This window comes from Elephantulus edwardii, unplaced genomic scaffold (assembly GCF_000299155.1).
Source record: "Elephantulus edwardii isolate Elephantulus edwardi_28Jun2011 unplaced genomic scaffold, EleEdw1.0 scaffold00010, whole genome shotgun sequence".
Lineage (NCBI taxonomy): Eukaryota > Metazoa > Chordata > Mammalia > Macroscelidea > Macroscelididae > Elephantulus > Elephantulus edwardii.
This window is the reverse complement of record NW_006399760.1, coordinates 9,524,482-9,543,948: the sequence shown is the minus strand read 5'-3', so window position 1 is coordinate 9,543,948 and position 19,467 is coordinate 9,524,482. Positions and strand designations below refer to the sequence as shown.

Sequence of the window (19,467 nt, the reverse complement as noted above, 5' to 3'; positions counted from 1 at the left end):
AATAAAAAAAAGAAATGCAGCCTGCAGTATGGATTGCATGTCAGTATCAAGAAAACAAAGATTATTGCCACTGGACCAATAGGCAATGTCATGATGGATAGAGGGGAGATTGAAACTGTCAACAGCTTTATCTTGCTTTGATCCACAATAAACACCATTGGTACTAGCAATCAAAAAATGAGATGCATTGTAGTGGGAAAGTCTGCAGTTAGGGACCTTTATAAACTATTGAGAAGTAATGATGTTTGAGGACTAATGTGTGTCTGACTCAGGTCATACATAATCTTTCCAATTGCTTGCCATAAACCCAAGACTTCAACAATTAATAAGGACAGCAGAAAAAGAATCAAAGCTTTTGAGCTGTGGCATTGGAGAAGAATATGGAACATCTTATCATTGGCCAAGAGAATTAACAGATAAATATGTCTTAGAGAGGGTTCAGCTGAAGTGCTTTTTGGAAGCAAGAATGATGAGGCTTTGCCTCACTTACTTTGGACATATTGCTAGGAAGTACTTATTCCTTGGAGAGGGGCATGATGTTGGGAAGGGAGTAAGGTCGATGAAGGAGAGGAAGACCCTCAATCAGGTGGACTGACATGGTGACTGCTGCAATGGGTTCTTGTGTGTCAGGAAGTGTGAGGATGGAGCAGGACAGGACTGGATTAATATCTTTTTTTCATAGGGTCGTTATGAGTCATGCTTAACTAGATATGGCACCTAACAACAACAAGTCAACTCCAGGAGTCATTGGCATTATAAAAAGCTAACATGCTCAACTGTTAATAGAGAAGCAGTAGATGCAAGGATATTAGAGGTTTCAGTTTACCTAGAGACCCTTTGGAAGAAATGCCTAAATATCTACTTGTGGAAAATCAGTCCCTGAGATTTCTGTGGAGTACAACTCTACACACATGGGGACATCATGAGTCAGAACTAACTGCAGTTCAACAGTCAAGCCCAAACCAGACAGTTTCTAAAACTCAGGCCAATTCTTGCCTTTGGTAAAGACTCTAATCTTCTAAAGCAGCTGCGAATATGACTTTTGTGCCCTGCCAAATTCTATTGGGCATTACAAGGAGAGGGCTGCATGGCTAATATGGGGGAAATGGTACAAGACAAGATTCAGAAGCCCTACATGCCATCCCTGAATAAAACTATATGCTGTTTTTGTTCGATGCCGTCAAGTCATCTATGACTTATAGAGACCCTATGATCAACAGGCCTGTACCATATCTTATTCTGTACCATCCTCATAATTTCTGCCATACTCAAGCGTACAGCATTAGTTACTGTGTCAATCCATCTCATTGAGGGTCTTCCTGTCTTTCTATTTTTCCCCTCTATTTTTCCTCTTTCTCTAACCCTTTACCTTTTTTCTCTTGTCTGACCCTCTACCTTTCCTAGTATGATAGTCTTCTGCAATGGCCAATTCTTTCTGAATATGTGACCAAAGTAAGTAGGATGAAGTTTTAACATATTTGCCTTTAGTGAGGATTATGGCTGCACTTCTTTCAAGATAACTTGTCTCTGTTGGTAAGTGCCATCGAGTTATGTATGACTCATGTTGTTGTGTTGCTATTATGTGCCACCAAGTTACTTGCAACTCATAGCAACCCTGTGTACAACATATCTGAAGCTTCCCTGCCCTGAGTCAGTCTCACTGATTGTGACACACTTAAACCCATTTCCCCAGTTACTGTATCAATCCATCTCATCTGGGGTCTTTCTCTCATGTGCTGTCCCTCCAACCTTCTGAGCATGATGTCCTTTCCCAAAGGCCAGTCCCTCTTGGCCATGTGCCTAAAGTATGTGAGATAGAGCTTCAAAATCCTTGCCCCCAGGGAGAAACTTGGTTTCACCCGATCCAAGACAGACCTATTTGTTTTCTATCTGGTCTATGGTATGTTCAAGACTCTTCTCCAGCACCACAGTTCAAAGGCATCCGTTCTTCTTCTATCCTCCTTAGTCATTGTCCAACTCTCTGATGCATAGCAAGTAATGGCGAAGACCATGCTCTGGATTAGGTGCACTTTAGTCTCTAGACTGACATCATTGCTTTTCAGTACTCTGAAGAAATCTCTAACAGCAGATTTTCCCAATAAAATTCATCTTTTGATTTCTTGACTGCTGGTGCCAAGAGTGTTTGATGATTGTGGAGCCAAGCAAGCTTAAATGTTAACAACCACCTCAATCTCTTCTCCATCTAACACGGTGCTGCCAATTGGCCTGCTGGTAAGAATCTTTGTCTTCTTGATGTTGTGCTTCAGTTCATATTGAAGACTCATACATGACCCAGTGAACAACAAATCTGAGCCCTGTGATATCCAGTGTTGTCCTCATCATCTCTGATTCATTTGGGTCCATTGCGGCAGTAATTATATCAACCCATCTCATTGAAGGCCTTCCTTTTTTTCACTGACCCTTCATTTTTCTAACCATGATATCCCTCTCCTAGAAAGATCTGTAAGGTTTTGCTGTTCTTGCCTCTAAGGAGGACCCTAGTTGCATTTTTTTCGGCAGCCATGAGATACTCAGTACTGTTCTCCAAAGCCACAACTTTATTATTTAAAATTAAAATAGTTATTGTGAGCTATAAATTTGGAACTGTTGTATTTCTTCAATCTTAATTATTTTAAATAAGTATATACATATCTCATCATAGCTAGCTAACAAGAGCATATTTTATTGTCTACTCTTGGCCAGAAAATCATTCTCATAATGAATTGCATTATACAATTAGCAGATGCCCCATTGTGCAGCCAATTAGCAAATTTATTCTATATGGCTTTTAGTGTCAGTAATACATGAATAAATGATTCATCTCCTTATTTGAATATTTTCTACATATCTCTGTAGCATTTTACCTGGCATAAATCTGAGTATTAAATAGGTTCAGAATATAAAAACTAAATTCGCAAAACTTCTAAACTGTCAATGACTGTTTTTATTTTTCATTCTTTCATGCATACAATAGATTTATTCTTTTTCTTTCTCTTCCTGTCACTCTTATTTTGTTTGGAAAATTCTTACTATGATCTGATTTCTTTTGCATAGCCTGGGATAAGTGGGGTCTGCAGTGGTTCAGTGGTAAAACGCTCATCTTCAGTCGATGTTGAGCTGCTATCGAAAGGTCTGTGCTCACTAGACCTGGGGTTTGAATCCACTAGCCAGTGCCTAGGAGAAAGTTGAGGCCATATACTCCCATTAAATTTATATTCCTAGAAAGCTGATCACAGGTCACCATGAGTCAGAATTGACATGATGGCTGTGGGGTTTTTGTTTTGTTTTGGGGTTTTTTTTTTGCAAGAGACTAGCATTTTATTCCCAGAAAACACAACTAAGTACAGCCATAAAAGTGGAGGTGTGCGTGCTGCTATAGGTTTCAGTCCCAAAGAAAGGCAGTTTGAATTCAACAGCTGCTCTGTGAGAGAAATAATCTCTTTTCCTGTAATTAAGTGTCTCTGAAAACCTGCTGGAACATCAGTTCCATCTCGTTGATAAACAACAACATGATGCTGAAAGGGAGCTCCAGAGGTAGAGTCCTTCAAGTGAGTTGTGCTCTTAACTTAAAAGTGGCACCTGTCCGATAGTCTGAGTCCACCAGCGGCTCTGCAGAAGAAAGATGGGCAATCTCCTCCCTATGGTTTAACCCCTCTAAAACCTGATGGAAGGTCAGCTATGAATTGGTTCTGAGTTGCTTGAAAATATTTCAGTAGAGCTTACAACTAAGGTAGATTAGGAAGTAAGTCCTGAAAATCTATTGCCTCAAATCAGCCAATGAATAACTCATGGATCCCAACGTTCAAATTCTATTTATTGTTCATGAAGTCAGAAGTTAATTAGCTGATACAACGTAACCCCAATAACCACCCTCTGTTTATTTGTCCTCAAAATACAGTAACTTCCAACACTTATTTGACAATTTAACTTTTTTAGAAATATTTTAAAATCCATCTATATATGCTGCCACATAAATATAGAAATACTTATGAATATTGAAAATAAATCCATTCAGTTTTCTAATCTGCTGTCTTACACCAAGACCCATTATCTATTTTTATTAATTGGGTTGTTTGTTTGGTTTTTTTGTTTGTTTGGTTGGTTGGTTTTTTAGATTTCAGATCTCAATAGAAGTAAAAAATCCACTTGACCTGTCCTATACAAATATAAAAGGTAAAACTGTCTTTGAAATTTGCACATTTCTAACATAAACATCACTGGTCATAGTTATATCAAGTCCTATACTTTCAGGTATTGCTACTTAAATTAGAGGAGTGATAGAAACCGAGGATGTGGGCAGCTGAAAGAGGTCTATATATAACTGAATCAGAGAACTTGTGTTACCTTAGTTTCTTTCCTCCGTCAGCAATTTTTGCTTTTTGAAGATACCCTTCTTTTTCAACCATCTGAAAGAAGAATGCACATATTACAACTGTAGCGAATGCCCACACATTACTAGTTTAAATGAACCTATGCAATCCAAGAGTCAATGCAATGAAGGGAGTTTCCAGTCACAAAACTTCATCAATAATGTATTTGCAGTTTATGGGAAGTGCCTACAAGATCATAGTCATTACAAGTAGTTAAATTTTCAAAAGACAGATTATGAAGAGGAAAATGAGTGATTTGTTGGATAATGATAGACCTTTACTTATATTCCTGTTTATAATTTATTTTATCTTCCATTGTTGCTGCATTTATTGTCAAGAATATGCACTTACACAGGAAAATACACAATTTAAAAGTTTAATATACATAAAATTCAATGGTATTGATTACATACTTCAAGTTGTGTTACCATTCTCACACATCTAAATTTTCCTCCTTATTTGCATAAACTCAATAGATAGATATTAAAGAGCATAATGTTTAAGGCAGAGATTTTTTTATTATTAATTGTTAAGTCTTAAGACAATGTTAAGGTTTGTTTTGCTTGTTTGTTTGTTTGTTATATCCTTAAAGATATCAGGCCAGTAGTTTCAGAAATTCATTTACCCTTCACTGGTTCATAAAAAATCTATATTCTATGAGAATTTTAAATTCTGCTTTGATTTTTACTTCTTTTGATAATTATTCTTTCATGGAATGTTTTATCAAAATTCCCAGGAACTGTATCTTGGCATCATTAAGTTCTGATTTCATGGCAATGGTGCTCCATATGGATCTTCTCCTCTAATTCCTACCTCTCATTGTCTTTTTGATTTTTCAGGCAAATAGAAGTCAATTATTGTGTCTTGGACAGTCGACTGTTAGCTTTTAGGACCTCAGGAGCTATATAATGAATTTAAGGTTGAACAGAAACAATGAACAGGTTATTAGATCAATTAGCTTGGATGACCCAAGAAACCATGATCCTAAAACCCCATACCATCAAAGTCTTGTGAAGTAGTTGCTTGTATGTAATCTGCCTTGGTAGCACTGAATGTCAAGTTGTTGCTGTTGAGTACCATTGAGTCAGAATTGACCCAGAGCTGACCCTCCCACAGGTTTTCAGAGGTGGTAAATGACATGGGAAGAGAATGTTCATCTTTTTCCACAGAGCATCTGGTGGATCCTAATTACATGCCTTTGGGATTGCAGTGAAGCTTCTTACTTTTAGGCCACAAGAGCACCTTAGAACTCCAGAAATTCTGTTATTGTTATATGCCATTAAGTCACCTATGACCCGTAGCAGCTCTAAACCTTGCCCTGTCCTTAGCCAATCTCACTAATTTTGACATACTAACCCCCATTGCCCAGATACTGTATCAACCCATCTCATCTGGAGTCTTCCTCTCCTGCACTGTCCCCCCACTCTTCCACTAAAAGACTGGAGTGAATATCTGCTACCCACCATGTGGTATTATTGATGGCTATTTCTCTAACAGGTAAGCAAAATACAAAGAGGGGGAAAAATGTAAAGACCCTTAGAGGGAGAAATCTCACAAACAAATTTGAAATATAGACCACAATATTCTGTATCTTCAAGTCTCTAACATACAATGATATACAGATATAATACTATCTATTATTTTCTTCTTTTAATGAGTTTTCAATGAGTAACTCCCCATAACTCTACTCCTCATAGGTTTTTCACATACCTTTTATTTAAGAAGATGTCTAAGGGAATACTAAATAGTTTAAAATGAAGAAGGGATGCCTCAAGGTTGTATTCTCTTTCCATATCTATTCCATCTATATGCTGAGAAAATTATTCAAGAACATGGACTCTATGAAGGAGAATTTAGTATTAAGATCAGAGAAAACTAATCAATAACCTGGTTATGAAGATGACACCACTTTGCTTGCTGAAAGTGAGGAGGACTTAAAGCACTTTTTGCAGAAGATAAAAAAATACAGCCTTCAATATGGGTTGCATCTCAACGTCAAGAAAACAAAAATTCTTACCACTGGACCTTTATGTAACATTAAGATAGAGAAAAGATTGATTCTGTCAACATCTTCATTTTACTTGGATCTACAATCAATACCCTTGGTACCAGCAGTCAGTAAATCAAGAGATGTATTGCACTGGGAAAGTCTGCATTCACAAGACCTCTCCAAATTATTGAGGACTAATGATATCTGTCTGACATAAGGTGTGTATGATTCAGGTCATGATCTTTCTAACCACTTGCTATGCACCTTAAAGCTAGACAATGAATAAGGATGAAAGTAGAAGTATTGATGCCTTTGGGATGTAAGAAGAGTACTGAACATCCCATGAAATGACAAAAGATCAAACAAGTATGTCTTAGAGAAAGTGCAGCTGAAGTTCTTCCTGGAGGCAAAGATGATGAAGAATCACCTCACATACTTTGGACATGTTACTAGGACTGACTTTTTCGTGGAGAGAAACATGACCCTTGGAAAGGAAGAAAGTTGCCAATGGAGAGGAAGACCCTCAACCAGTGGCTTGACACAGTGTTACAATGGGCCCTATTGTGTCAGAGAGTGTGAGGATAGCAAACTATAGTGCAGGGTTCAGGTCTGTTGTTGGTAGGATCACTACAGGTTGCATTCAACTCAAAGGCACTTAACAACAACAACAATTCCTCAAATGTGAGACCTTTTGCTTCCTTGAGACTATAAAGATTAATATGACCCTCATGAGTCTTAATCGACTTTCCACTCTCGTGAGGTAACATTCAAGATACTCATTTTATGTGACAGGACCCCACATCCATAACACCACTTTAGGCTTAAGGGCTACATTTGCTTTGGATATACATAAGCTCCATTTAGGCATCTTCAATTGACACTTATAATTTTCCATCTTATTCAAGAAAACAATGCTTCCATGATATAGTCTTTATTATCTTACTATTCCTTGCCATCATTCTTGAAAGTTTTGCCATTTTCCAGAAATCAGTTATTCTGTGAAGCTCACAGTGAGCTGAAAGGAGTATTCAACAGAAGACTTTTGTGTCTTTTTCATTTTACATGAGATAGTTTCTTAATTATTCTAACAAATTATTTCTACTCTATGTTGACTCCATTATCTAAATGGGAAATAATCCACAAATTAGAGTTACTTGGTTGATAATCCAGGACTCATATATTTTTATCCAACAATTTACCAAATTTAACTATAGTTTTAGATTAAATTTGTATTCTATATGCCAAGAACCAGGATTTATTGAAACTCTTTAAAGTTGTAGTATTCTCTAGTCCCCCATACTTAACAATATCAATCTTAAGTGGTAAGCCTGTGTTCTTGAGCTATTTATCCAATGTCCCCGAGAAACCGTATTTAGCCTTAAGTGGCAGGAAAGATTAGCAATTTGTTCAGATTGGATGTTAGCCAGTCTTTCAACATTGAAGAAGTACTTAACAGGCACAACCGTGCTGAGATACAAATGAGAAGAAAGAATGGCAGTGGGATACCCAGACAGCACCTGTTTTTCAACCTAAGTGGCAGACTATAGATGAGTCAAGAGAACAGAAGAGAACCTTTGATTAATGATAACAATAGTTGCAGAAAGATCAGCTTGGTTTCTAATCACCAATACTGACATTGCAATTTTTATGTGACTGTTTCATGTTGTTTCCAGATATAAGAAATATCATTTCAAACAACCAACTTGTCCACAACACTCCATGCCAAAATACACGGTTTTTAAGACACAAATTACTATATACTAAATTCGGTCCAATTTTGATGAGAGGAAATTGCCTAGTAACATCATACTTCAAGGTATTTATAGGTTATATTTGCTCTGTTGATTCTTTCACGCTATTGTTCTCTTCTCTGCTCTTCTGATTATGCGCTTACTGAAATGTGTGATTCACTCTTTAGTCAGTTTTCTTAGGAACTTTGATTTAGGATGAGGATGACTTAAATAGCAATATATACCTATGGTGCGGTAGGCTGATTGTTCAAAATTACTTGCCTACCCATTATCTGTGGAACTTTTTGGATGACTGTTCTTTTTGTGTAAGAATTTTGAATTTTTCTGTAATTAAAAGCCCATAGGATCTTTTCATTTAAGAAGTGTTGAGAGTCTTCTTCACTTTTGGTTTTCTAACTCCAACTCTTTGCACAGTTAATTATAGTATGTTACTTTGTCATCATGAGCCGCCCTTTGCAATCTGTTCACCTCTTTTATTTCATCATTTCTTCATTTTATTTTGGTCTCTCTACCTTCAAGTAAAACTTTAAGAGTGGCTACTGACATTCATCTTGCTCTTTACTTATTTTCCTATCTTTGTAATGAATACTTTCTCCATGAATTATGTTGGTGTCATTTCACAACTCATTTGGTCTTCAGTCACTAGTGTTCAATTTATCAAATCTATTATTGAGATGGCTTTTAAATTTGCTCTGATAGACTTAAGGTTGTCCTTTGGGTCTTGTGGACATGTTTAAATATTCTTCAACATTAATTTGCATTTGCATAACAATAATTGATGTTTCACAGTCAACCCCTCTTCTGATGGGACTCTTGATACTGAGCTTCCCAACTAACTCTTTCTACAGATGTAGTCATTCTGCTTATTGTGTATCTCATTAGATGAGATCTAGAGTAGCTGTGCTTTATGATTTTTTACAAGGATATTTGAATAAGTAAATCACTCTTTTTGCAAAATTCTACCTTTTTTCCTTCTAATCTCATGTCTGTCATTAGAACATATTTTCTAACCACAAGTCCTTCTTATTTGTTTCTAACCTTTTTTTACAAGTACCAATAATCACTAATACATCTTGATTGTATGTTTAATCAATTTCAGAGTGCAAACATTGGTAGAATCCTTCAATGTCTTCATCATTGGCTTCAGTAGTTAGTGAATGTTCACAGGTTTTTCTTGTATAAAAATGGATAACATCCTATCACTCACAGCACTGCACTTCAGGATAGATCTTAAAATGCTCTTTTTTCACAATGAATGCCACAGAATTCCTCTTTCATTTGTCATTCCCAGTGTAGTGAATCGTATGACTGTCTGATTTAAAGTGGCAACTACTGAGCTCTGGTGGACACGTAGCAAGAAGCGGCATTGCAATCCTGAAGGCATGTGGTTCAAATCTACCAGATGCTACACTGGAGAAGGAGGGCCAATCTCCTCCTGTGCCAGTTGGATCCAACTTGATAGCACACAACAAGAAAATAATAATAAAAAATAATAAAATTAATTCTGGTAAAAGCAACAACAACAAATGACAACTACTAGTCCACTGCAGGTCCCTAATGTCTAGATGTCAATTTTTATGCAGTCCATTTTATTTTTGACAACTTCTAATTTTCCCGTGTTCCTTCATACATTCTAAGTTCTAATTATTAATGCATACTTGTATCCATTTTATCTCAAAATATTTTTTGTTATATATAGGTAAGACTTTTGCAAGCCTGTTATTTCAGATGTGGATAGTGCAACTTGAGGGCACTTCAAGACACAAACTTGGTCAAAACACGAAGTGATATGGGAACCATAAAAAAAAAGAAGGAAAGACACAAAATACACATCAAAAAGAATTGACCAACACTGAACTATTTCATGAGAAAACATATGATCAAGTTCAAGTTGCACTGAAGGAATTGGCAAAGAGTGAGGGTCTGGGAATTGATAGAATATCAGTGTCCACAAAAATGCCTCAGGTAACAGTTACACATTCTCTCACTTATAGTCAAGAAATTTGGACTATAGATTCTTCGTCAATTGACTGAAAAGGATTCATAGGTGTGAGATGATTTGATTTGGCCTTGTATTTAAAAAGGTATTTGGTTGCCAGTTTGGGGCTGTTTTAAAGTTCAGAAAGATGAGTGGAGCAGCTGGATACCATAAAGGTGTGATTTCTGTTTTGGTTGAGACTTGGATATGGTCTGTTGCTCACGAATGGGTGTGAGATGATTGAATTTGGACTCTTATTTTAAAAAGACATTTGGGCCCAGACCTGTGGCCCTTGGGCCTAGTGTTGTTTTTAGTCAAACAGTCTTCTAAGCAGTGTAGCATTGGTCTGTCAATTTGCTATACAGAGGTAACTCATAATTGTTGTGGTAGTAAACACTGTGACACTGATGTGTCAAATGTGATAATGGTTGCCCATTGTAGACTGTGTTTGATAGAGTTCTCAAATTTAAACAAGTTTGGAAGCAGGAGTGGCATCCACTTCTGAAATAGCTTGCATCCAGAAACTCTGTAAACTTAGAGAATCCATGAAGTTGTGCGTGTTTAGGACTCTCATTCATAGAGTTGCTAGGAGTTGTCTACGACTTGATGGCACTTAACAACTCATTCTAAAAGAGGTGAATCAATAGAATGAGTAAATTATTAGACAAAACTATTAATATTGTACACAAATAAAATATTTATGAAGATTATTCAAATATGTCAAGAAATACATTGACAGAGAAGTTCCAAAATTCAAAGTGGATTCAGAAGAAGCCATAGAATGGAAAATAAAATTACTGAGATAAAATGGATTGTGTCTAAATTCAGAAAAACTAGTAAGATGTTTACTTGTGTTTTAATGAATTTTAAAAAGCGTTTGACTATGTAGCTCATAACAAATATAGATAATATTGGGAAGAATGAAAAAACGGAACACTTAATTATTATAGACCAAGAACAAATTTCCTGAACAAAAAGAGAAAACAGCAAGATTTAAAATTAGAATAGGTGTGCATTAGAGTTGTATCCTTTCTTCATACAAATTTAATAAATATGCAGATTAAATAACTTGAGAAGCTGGATTATATACAGAAGACCCTGGCATCAGGGTTGGAGGAAGACTCATTAACAAACTGCATTTTGCAGATAGCTCATCTTGCTTGTAGAAAGTGAAGAAGAGCTGAAGCACTTACTGCACAAGATCAAAGATTATATACCGCTTTCAATATGGATCTCATCTCAACATCAAAGAAGAGAAAATCCTCATCACTAGGCTAATATGCAACACCAAGATAGAGGGAGAAAAGACTGATGTTGTCAGCAAGTTCATTTTACTTGGATTCACAAGCAACACTCATAATAGTAGTCATAAAATACAAAGCTATGTCACATTGGGAAAACCTGTTGTCAAGGGTCTTTCTGAAGTAGTGAAACACAAGAATGTCAGTTTAAATGGTAAGGTGTGCCTGATCCAATCCACCTTATTTTGTATTTTTAGTAGGTTCCTATGAATCTGAGAAAGAGTATTGACTCTACCATGGACTGTTAGGAACAGGTACTTCTTGGAGGCAAAGGTTCTGAAGCTCCGTCTAACATACTTTGGTTGTGTTGCAAGAAGGGACAAGTCCTTGGTGAGGGACATCATGCTTGGAAGGATGGAGGGACAGTGCAAGAGAAAAAGACCCTGGATGAGCTAGATAGACTCAGTGACTGGGGTATAGGGTTGGTATGTCAGAAACAATAACGTTGGCTTAGAATAGGACAGGGTTCAGAGCTATAGTACATAGGGTTGCTAAGAGTCATCAATGACTTGATGACACGTAACAACAAAAACATATAAAGAAAAAGAAAAACAAGGAATAAGGAATATGAAAGAAGAACTGATATCTTTGAATTTCTGTGTTGGCAAACAGTATTCAGGACACCATGGACTGCCAAAAGAACAAACAAATCTATCAAGGAGCTCTGGAGAGGCAAGGATGGTAAAACTTTATCTCACATACTTTGAGCATGTTATCAGGAGGGGCCAGACTTTGAAAAAATTATATGCTATGACATCCACTTCCTAAATGACATGCCTTTCGGAAACTCTATGAACTTTGATAAATGTCGATAGTTGTAGAAAGGCTTTAGGCCTTTTGTTCATAGAGTCGCTATGAGTCATGCTTGACTCAGAGGCAAACAACATAAAGGTATAGGGTCAGTGAAAAAAAAAAAAAAGCAAAACACTACCCTCAATGAGACGGGTTAACCCTGTCACCATAAGAATAGACTAGAGTATGACAAAGAATGTAAGGACAGCACAGGACAGGTAGGGTTTATGACCGGTGATTCACAGAGTTGCTAGGGTTGTAACAGACTTGACAACATCCTACAACAACAAATTTAACTGAAACCCAGGTCAATATAATGTTCAAACAGATAAAGCATTTAGTTATCTTTTAATTTGATAACAAGGCCTCTACAATAATTTTTGTTAACTTTTAAAGGATTATTTTATGTTAATCTTGTTTGATTTGGTGTTTTTGTTTTTGTTTTAGAAAATGAGAAATAAGGACAAAATATTATTTGGGTACATCATTTTACCTTTACCTGATGTGTCATTTTTCTTCTTAAATCACTCTTTTACTACCTACTAAAATGAACATTTCTATCTCTTTTCCATTGACTTTCATTTTCTTAACATTCTTTCCAGGTTACATTACTTTTCTTATTGCTTGACAACTGTGCTACCAAGAATATATAAACGGCCTAGTTGAGAGAAGATGTGCTGCAATCCTGAAGACTTATATTTCAAGTCCATAACCTGCTCTGCAGGAAACAGATAGGGAATCGCCTCCCAGGCAATCAATTGCCTCTGAAAAACTACTGAAGGGTTAGGGTTAACATTATGACTGAGAAGAGAATGACAATGTTAACAGCTTCAGCTTACACAATCAACACTCTTGGTACATAGCCAGGAAATAAAAAGATTAATTACTTTGGGAAAGTCTTATCTTCAGAGTACTGAGGAGCAACGATGTCAGTCTAGAGACTAAGTTGTGCCTGATCCAAGCCATGGTCTTTGCAATTAGTTGCTATGCATCAGAGAACTGATCAATGGATAAGGATGATAGCAGAAGAAGTGTTTGTTGCCTTTGAGTTGTGGTGCTGGAGATGAGTGTTGACTATACTATACTATACTATACTATACTATACTATACTATATAGTATAATATACTATGGACAACTAAGAGAACAAACAAGTTTGTCCTGGAGAAGGTGAAACAAGGCTGCTCCTTGGAGGCAAGGATTTTAAAACTCCAATTCACATACTTTGGACATGTGGCCAGGAGGGACCAACGAGTTTGTGAAGAAAGACCTTATGCTTGGAAAGGTAGAGGAACAGTGCAGGAGAGGAAGACCCCAGATGAAATAGATTGACACAGTAACTAGAGAAATGGGGGTAGGTGTGTCAGAGACAGTGAGATTGCTTCAGGACAGAGCAGAGTTCAGAGCTGTTGTCCATAAGGTTGTTATGAGTAGCATGTTACTCAATGGCACATAACAACAACAACATATATATGATGTGGGTGTGGATGTTTATTTGTATCAATGTATTGAACAGTGTTTTCATGGATTTCTCTCTCTCCCAGAACTAGAGAACATATTGAGCTTTGGGGGGTTTTAAATGATGAGTTTAGCAAAGCACATACTATGTTTTGCCAAGTGTATTTTCCCACCATTTTTATATCCCTGTATATTTCAAAGGAAATTTTATCCAAATGCCTTTGTTTTATCTGCTCTTAAAGCATCAAAATGCCATTTTGCAAATGCCATTTGATGTTCTTAGAATTTCCACAAACCTCTTTTTACTGAGCCTTTCCTCTTGCAACTGTGTGTTCCATTTAGTGCCCTCTGAGAAACTCACATTCTATTGGGAGATGGGATGGTGTGGGCATATCTCAAATGAAGACTGAAAAAGTAACTCTATGCTTCTGTTGCCTTCTCTGTACCCTATCTGTCCTTCTTTCTCTTCTATTCCTTGGATTATCTTTCTTTATGTCTTTGATCTAAATAGAGATATGTTGCCCCTTAGTTATCCAGTACTGGAGCTGAGTGAGAGTGGCCTTCCTGGTTACTGTCTCAACAATCTATTAGAGTAATTCAATTGCTATGTTGTAATCTAATTTGGTTTGGTCAGGAAGGAAGGATTGCTCAATGTGGAAAGCTTTTGGTGTTGGTTTTATTTTGATGTGGTGGTTGTTGTTCTGTATGTGTCTTTTTTCTTTATTCTAAACTCTTTTGCACATTAACTGTGAGCCTGGATGGGCTTAATTATAACTTGGTTTTGTGTTTCCAAGTGCCCTTTGATAACTCAAGGCTCCTCTTCATCTGAGCATTGTTTCCTTCTCAGTCATTCTTCCACCTCTTCCATGTCTTCCATCACTGCACCAGAGATTGTGATGAAGAAGCAGGCTAGTATATGATTCAGTGCTGTTGTTCATAGGGTCTCTTAGAGCCACAGTCTATTCGACAGCACCTAACAACAACAATGCCTTTCGTGGAGTTTAAGGAATGTACCAATTTTGATTTTTCATTCTGCTTGGGACATTTTTTTCGAGCTCTTTTCTTGGTTAACTTCTATTCATCTTGGAAAGTCAGATTTCCCTTTCAAGAGTGTTTTCATGATTACTTAGAATAAGGTAGATATTTTCTTCTTTCATAGACACTCTTTTTCATTATAGCACATTTTATGATTTGCATTTTCAAAATTGTGTGTGCCTTTATTTGATTTCTATCTTCCTTTTTTGCTACCCTGAAAACTCATTAAGGGAAAGGCCTATCTGTTTAGGCATAACCCGAAGCTAACACAACACTGACACAGGGATGACCTCCCAAGTCCTTGAATCCACAAACAAGCTCCTGCTCCAGAAAAGGAAGGACACACAAAACCATTAACATCTGCAGTCAGTTTTTATTGGAAGTACTTAGATTTACAACTTCTTGAAGGCTTGGGAGGATGCTATTTCAAAAAGTCAAATTTTAACAAAGTAGAACATTGAAGGAGTGCAGAGCTTTTGGAAATTGTTGCCATTTATAAAGGAAGCATATCCTGATCAATAGAGTAGGGTGGTTCCCCCCCCCTCCAAAAGTGGCTCTTCTTTGTTTTAAAATAAGAAAAATCACTATATGCTCACAATGTCTTTCATCCTCAAAGCCTTCTCAAGTATTAATTAATCCACAAAATGATATCTGGCTCTAAAAGGTAGAATCTGTGACTTAGAGTTTATCTGCAAAAAGCCTGCTTTGCCCCTAAGCAATTTCAACTTCCTGAGCTCTGTCTGCAAAATCCTCCAGCTCAGGAGGTAGCAGATGATTCTCTAAAACCTGCCACAGGCTTTTGACTCCTGCAGGGTTATCCATAGACATGTCTTATACTCTTTTGATAAAAATAAAGAAGATAAAGATTTAACATGCTATAAATAGGGTTATTTTTCCTGAACATTTCTTGGGGGCAACAAGGAAAAGTGGCTTGAAAATAATTAAGTCTTTGGAACAGTTATAATATGGAATATACAAGTAAGGAAACAAAATACCAATTTTCATATTTCATATTTGATACATGATATCTTTACTATATGACAACACTTTCTAAGCATAAATGGTGATCCTCGGAAATAAGTTCATTCTCTAAGTCTCACTGAAAGCATATAAATTTTACCACATAGTATAAAAAACTTCACATAGCAAAAGGCCAAAAAGAACTGATGTAGGTTAAATGTGTTGTTGGCAAAGTGTAGTGACTATACCATGGACTACCAAAAGAGCAAATAGATCTCTCCCGAATAAAGCAGCCCCACTTTACTCTTCAGAAGCAAGGATGGTTAGATCTTTTCTCACGAAGTTTGGGCATGGTGTTTGAATAGGCCTATCTTTGGGAAGGTGTAGGTCAGCTTAGGATAGGGACACTCTCAATGAAATGAATTGACAGAGCAAATGCAGAGATGGGATTAAGCACAGTGGAGACTGTGAGGCTAGTGCAGGATTGATGACGTTTTCACCAACTGTACACAGCTTCTCATGAGGCCAGAGTTGCTGATAGCAAGTTAAGGAGAATAGGGAATATGAAGTGAATAGCCACCATAGTCTCTAATATGAGGACATTTAGCAATATTATAATGAAATGAAAGTTGAGAAGCACAACACAATGTATGAACATTTGCTGCATAAAAGAAAGTATGACGACTATGAAAAATCCAAGATCCTTCATAGCTTGGCCATATTAATATTCTTGTATTTTTATTGTTGTTATTTAAGGGTGGTGTTGTTGATGATGATGTTTTTGTCCCGTAGACTCAGAAGCAACCCATAGTTTACCCTCTGGTGAGTTTTCAGAGGGAGTTAATCCCATGTGAGGAAATGGCCCATCTTTCTCTGTAGGAGCATCTGGGGGCCTGGAACTGCATGTCTTTAGGATTGCAGTGCAACTTCTTGCGACTATGCCACCAGAACTATTTTAGGAGCTAATATAGTAAATTAGGGACTATGAGAAAAATCTGCAGTCTATCTATAGACTACACAAAACATTCAAAATACTGACAAGAGGAATGGGGTTATGAAAATATGTTTTAAAGAAGGTTGGCCTTTGATCATTGAACAGGACCAGTGGGAAGATCACAGTAGAATCTGAAAGGTAAGTCAAAACATTTGAAGGCCTGGATGATGACGTGCTCATGTGCCCATTGAGAAGTAGGTAGACACCATATCGTTGTGAAGAAACAGCTTCAGAACATGGTTACAGTGTGTGAAGAGTCAGAAAAATGGAAAGAAAAGAAAAACCCCAACACTGAGAATGTTCTCTAGACCTAGGTCATGTCGGACACAAAGAAGAGTACACAGTGGTGGCAACAAGGGCTCACATGTACCAACTATCTCGAGGATGGTACAGGATCTGGCAATGTTTCATTCTGTTGTTCATGGAGTTGTTATGAGTCAGAGACAACTCAGTTTTTACTTAAAAAAAGAGATCATCTTATTGAAAAGGGAGATGAGTTTGAAGACGAAGTTGCTGCTAGGCTCAGTTTTAGATATGCCATGTCTGTGATGACACTGAAATGTACTAGATGAAATACTTAATTAGCTCCTGAAGGTACAATTTTAAGCAACAGAAAAGAGAAAAAGTATAGATATGTGTATCATATGGTTGAAAGTAAAGATAGAGCCATTATTGTTTCTTTTTTGTTGTTTTATTTCTTATTCATTCAGTGCATATCTTTGAGACTTCACCTTGTCCTACTAGTTATTCCTGGAAGCAAAAGATAATGTTCCTGTTATCACAGAACTACGGAATGGAAAAGGAGAGATGACTAATAAAAATAAAGCATTTCGTATGCCAAAGGGTGATAACATTTATGGCAAAATTGCAATCAGGATAAGAGGGAATGAAGAGTGTGAATGGGAAGGGTACTTTGAGGGGGAGGCAAGGAGGAATCAGGGAAAATCTCTCTGAGAAAATGTGCTATTTGAACAGAGATTTGAAGCAAATAAAGGAACAGACTAACAAATTTCTGAGCACAGAAGTCATTGTTTTGTTACAGGTAGAGGAAAAATTGGATAGAATGACATGGAGGAGAAAGCACAGAAGCCATCTTTGTAGGGAGAGAATAAGCCAGAAGAATCCAGAAGAAAGATAGAGCTCCTTGGTGGCCTGTGTGAACTGACAGATCTTGCACATTTTCTAACTTTTGTGGCTGGATAAGACCATTAATGGAATGTGTTCAAAAGAGAAAGGAAAGAAATGAGAGCAAAGTTATACAATCTTTTTTAGAAATAGTTATTCAAAAGCTAAAGTAATGAAGCAAGAACTAAGGTGGAAGTGAATTTAAAATATGCCAGTAAATGTAAAAGAAAGAACTAATGCAAAGAAGTACTTTTTGGTGTTGAAGATGAAAAAGACCAATGATAACAGGGATGGAATGACAGCAGAGTTAAAACTATCAGGGTTAAAATACTATCAACTGGAGAAACAGGGAGCATGCTCACCTATGAGAAAGATAGCAGGAAAGCTAAGTAAAATGAGTGGAAAATAAAGAACAAAGTCTTTATGATAACAAGAGTTCAAAGAAAGAAATAGCAGAGTATAAAAGCTGACTTTTATATGTTATTGATGTATCTAACACTTCATGTTATTTACAAAGTTTTTAGTTTTTAGGAAACCGCAATAAACAAATGTGTTACAACAATCTTTACTTTGGGAAACTTAGAAGAAATAATTATTACTCAAGCAGTCAGAAAGATTTGTGGCAGTAAATGCTGTGGACCACCCATGATTGTCCCTCACAGTTATTTGTACCTTTGTGTTATCCTTTCTCCTGGATTGAATGACTAGTTTCTGATCAATAAAATGGAGCAAACCTTCTGGGCTCTTGATACCATGGAGGACTATGAGATTGTCATTTTAGTTTTGTTAGGAACTCATTCTGTTACCTTCTCCGTTTGCACACTTTAATGAGGGAAGCTGCCATGCAGGGTAGGTTAACATGGCAAGAAACTGATGGTGGCCTCTCCTGGGCTCAAATCCAGCAAAGAATGAGGGTAGCCCTTGGCAGACAGCCCTCAAGAAACTGACTTTTGCCAACAACCACTTAAAGGAGCTTGAAAGCAAACCCTTTCCCACTCAAACCTTCAGAAGTGACCTCAGTTTTGGCTGACACCTTGATTGCAGCCTTAAACAGACTGTGGGAAGATCCTGTTAAGCTATGCCCAGATTACTGATACGCAAAAACATGAGATAGTAATATGTGGGTTTTTTTCCATTACCAAGTTTGGGGATAATGTGTCTGATAGTAGTAGGTAAGTAATATAGTATTGGTGTAAAATAATCACTTACAAGTTGTTCCAATGGAGTGATAATATCCTTGAGGACGTGTTGTGAATGATTTCTTCTGTGCCGGGATACCTGCAGGAATATTGATGTTTAGTCAGTTTTGCTTTTTTCCTTAATAAAAAGAAAGCTTTCATGTTTTAAAAGACTCAACAAGAGTATATGTTAAAATAATCATATTCTAACTCATTCATGAATTGAATAAAGTAGATGTAAAAGGAGCAGTAAGTGTGTTGAACATCAGTTGATTTGAACAAAATGTGCACTGAAACGTGGCTATAGTAATATCTCGCATTGTATATGGATTTATTTTGATTCTCCCTTTAAGAGACAGAGTCCAAGTACTTTATGATTGCTTCAACCAAAAGTATGGCAGAAGTGACAATATATCATTCCCAAGGTTGTTGTTGTTGTTGTTATGTGCCGCCGAGTCGTTTCTGACTCATAGCGACCCTATGCACAACAGCCCTAAACCCTGCTCTATCCTGTGCCAACCGCACCGCCTCTGACAC

The 19,467-nt window shown here is 37.0% G+C and overlaps 1 protein-coding gene across 2 annotated transcripts in view; it reads right to left on the bottom strand.

Moving 5' to 3' along the window:
* ARHGAP15 (Rho GTPase activating protein 15) overlaps positions 1-19,467 on the bottom strand; it is a 948,827-nt gene that overhangs the window by 795,124 nt on the left and 134,236 nt on the right. For both annotated transcript variants that reach the window (XM_006880749.1, XM_006880750.1), the window contains 2 exons: positions 18,962-19,030; positions 4,345-4,406 (listed from right to left, as the gene is read on the bottom strand). In XM_006880749.1, coding sequence (XP_006880811.1) covers positions 4,345-4,406; positions 18,962-19,030 — 131 coding nt within the window. The remainder of the gene's footprint in view (positions 1-4,344; positions 4,407-18,961; positions 19,031-19,467) is intronic.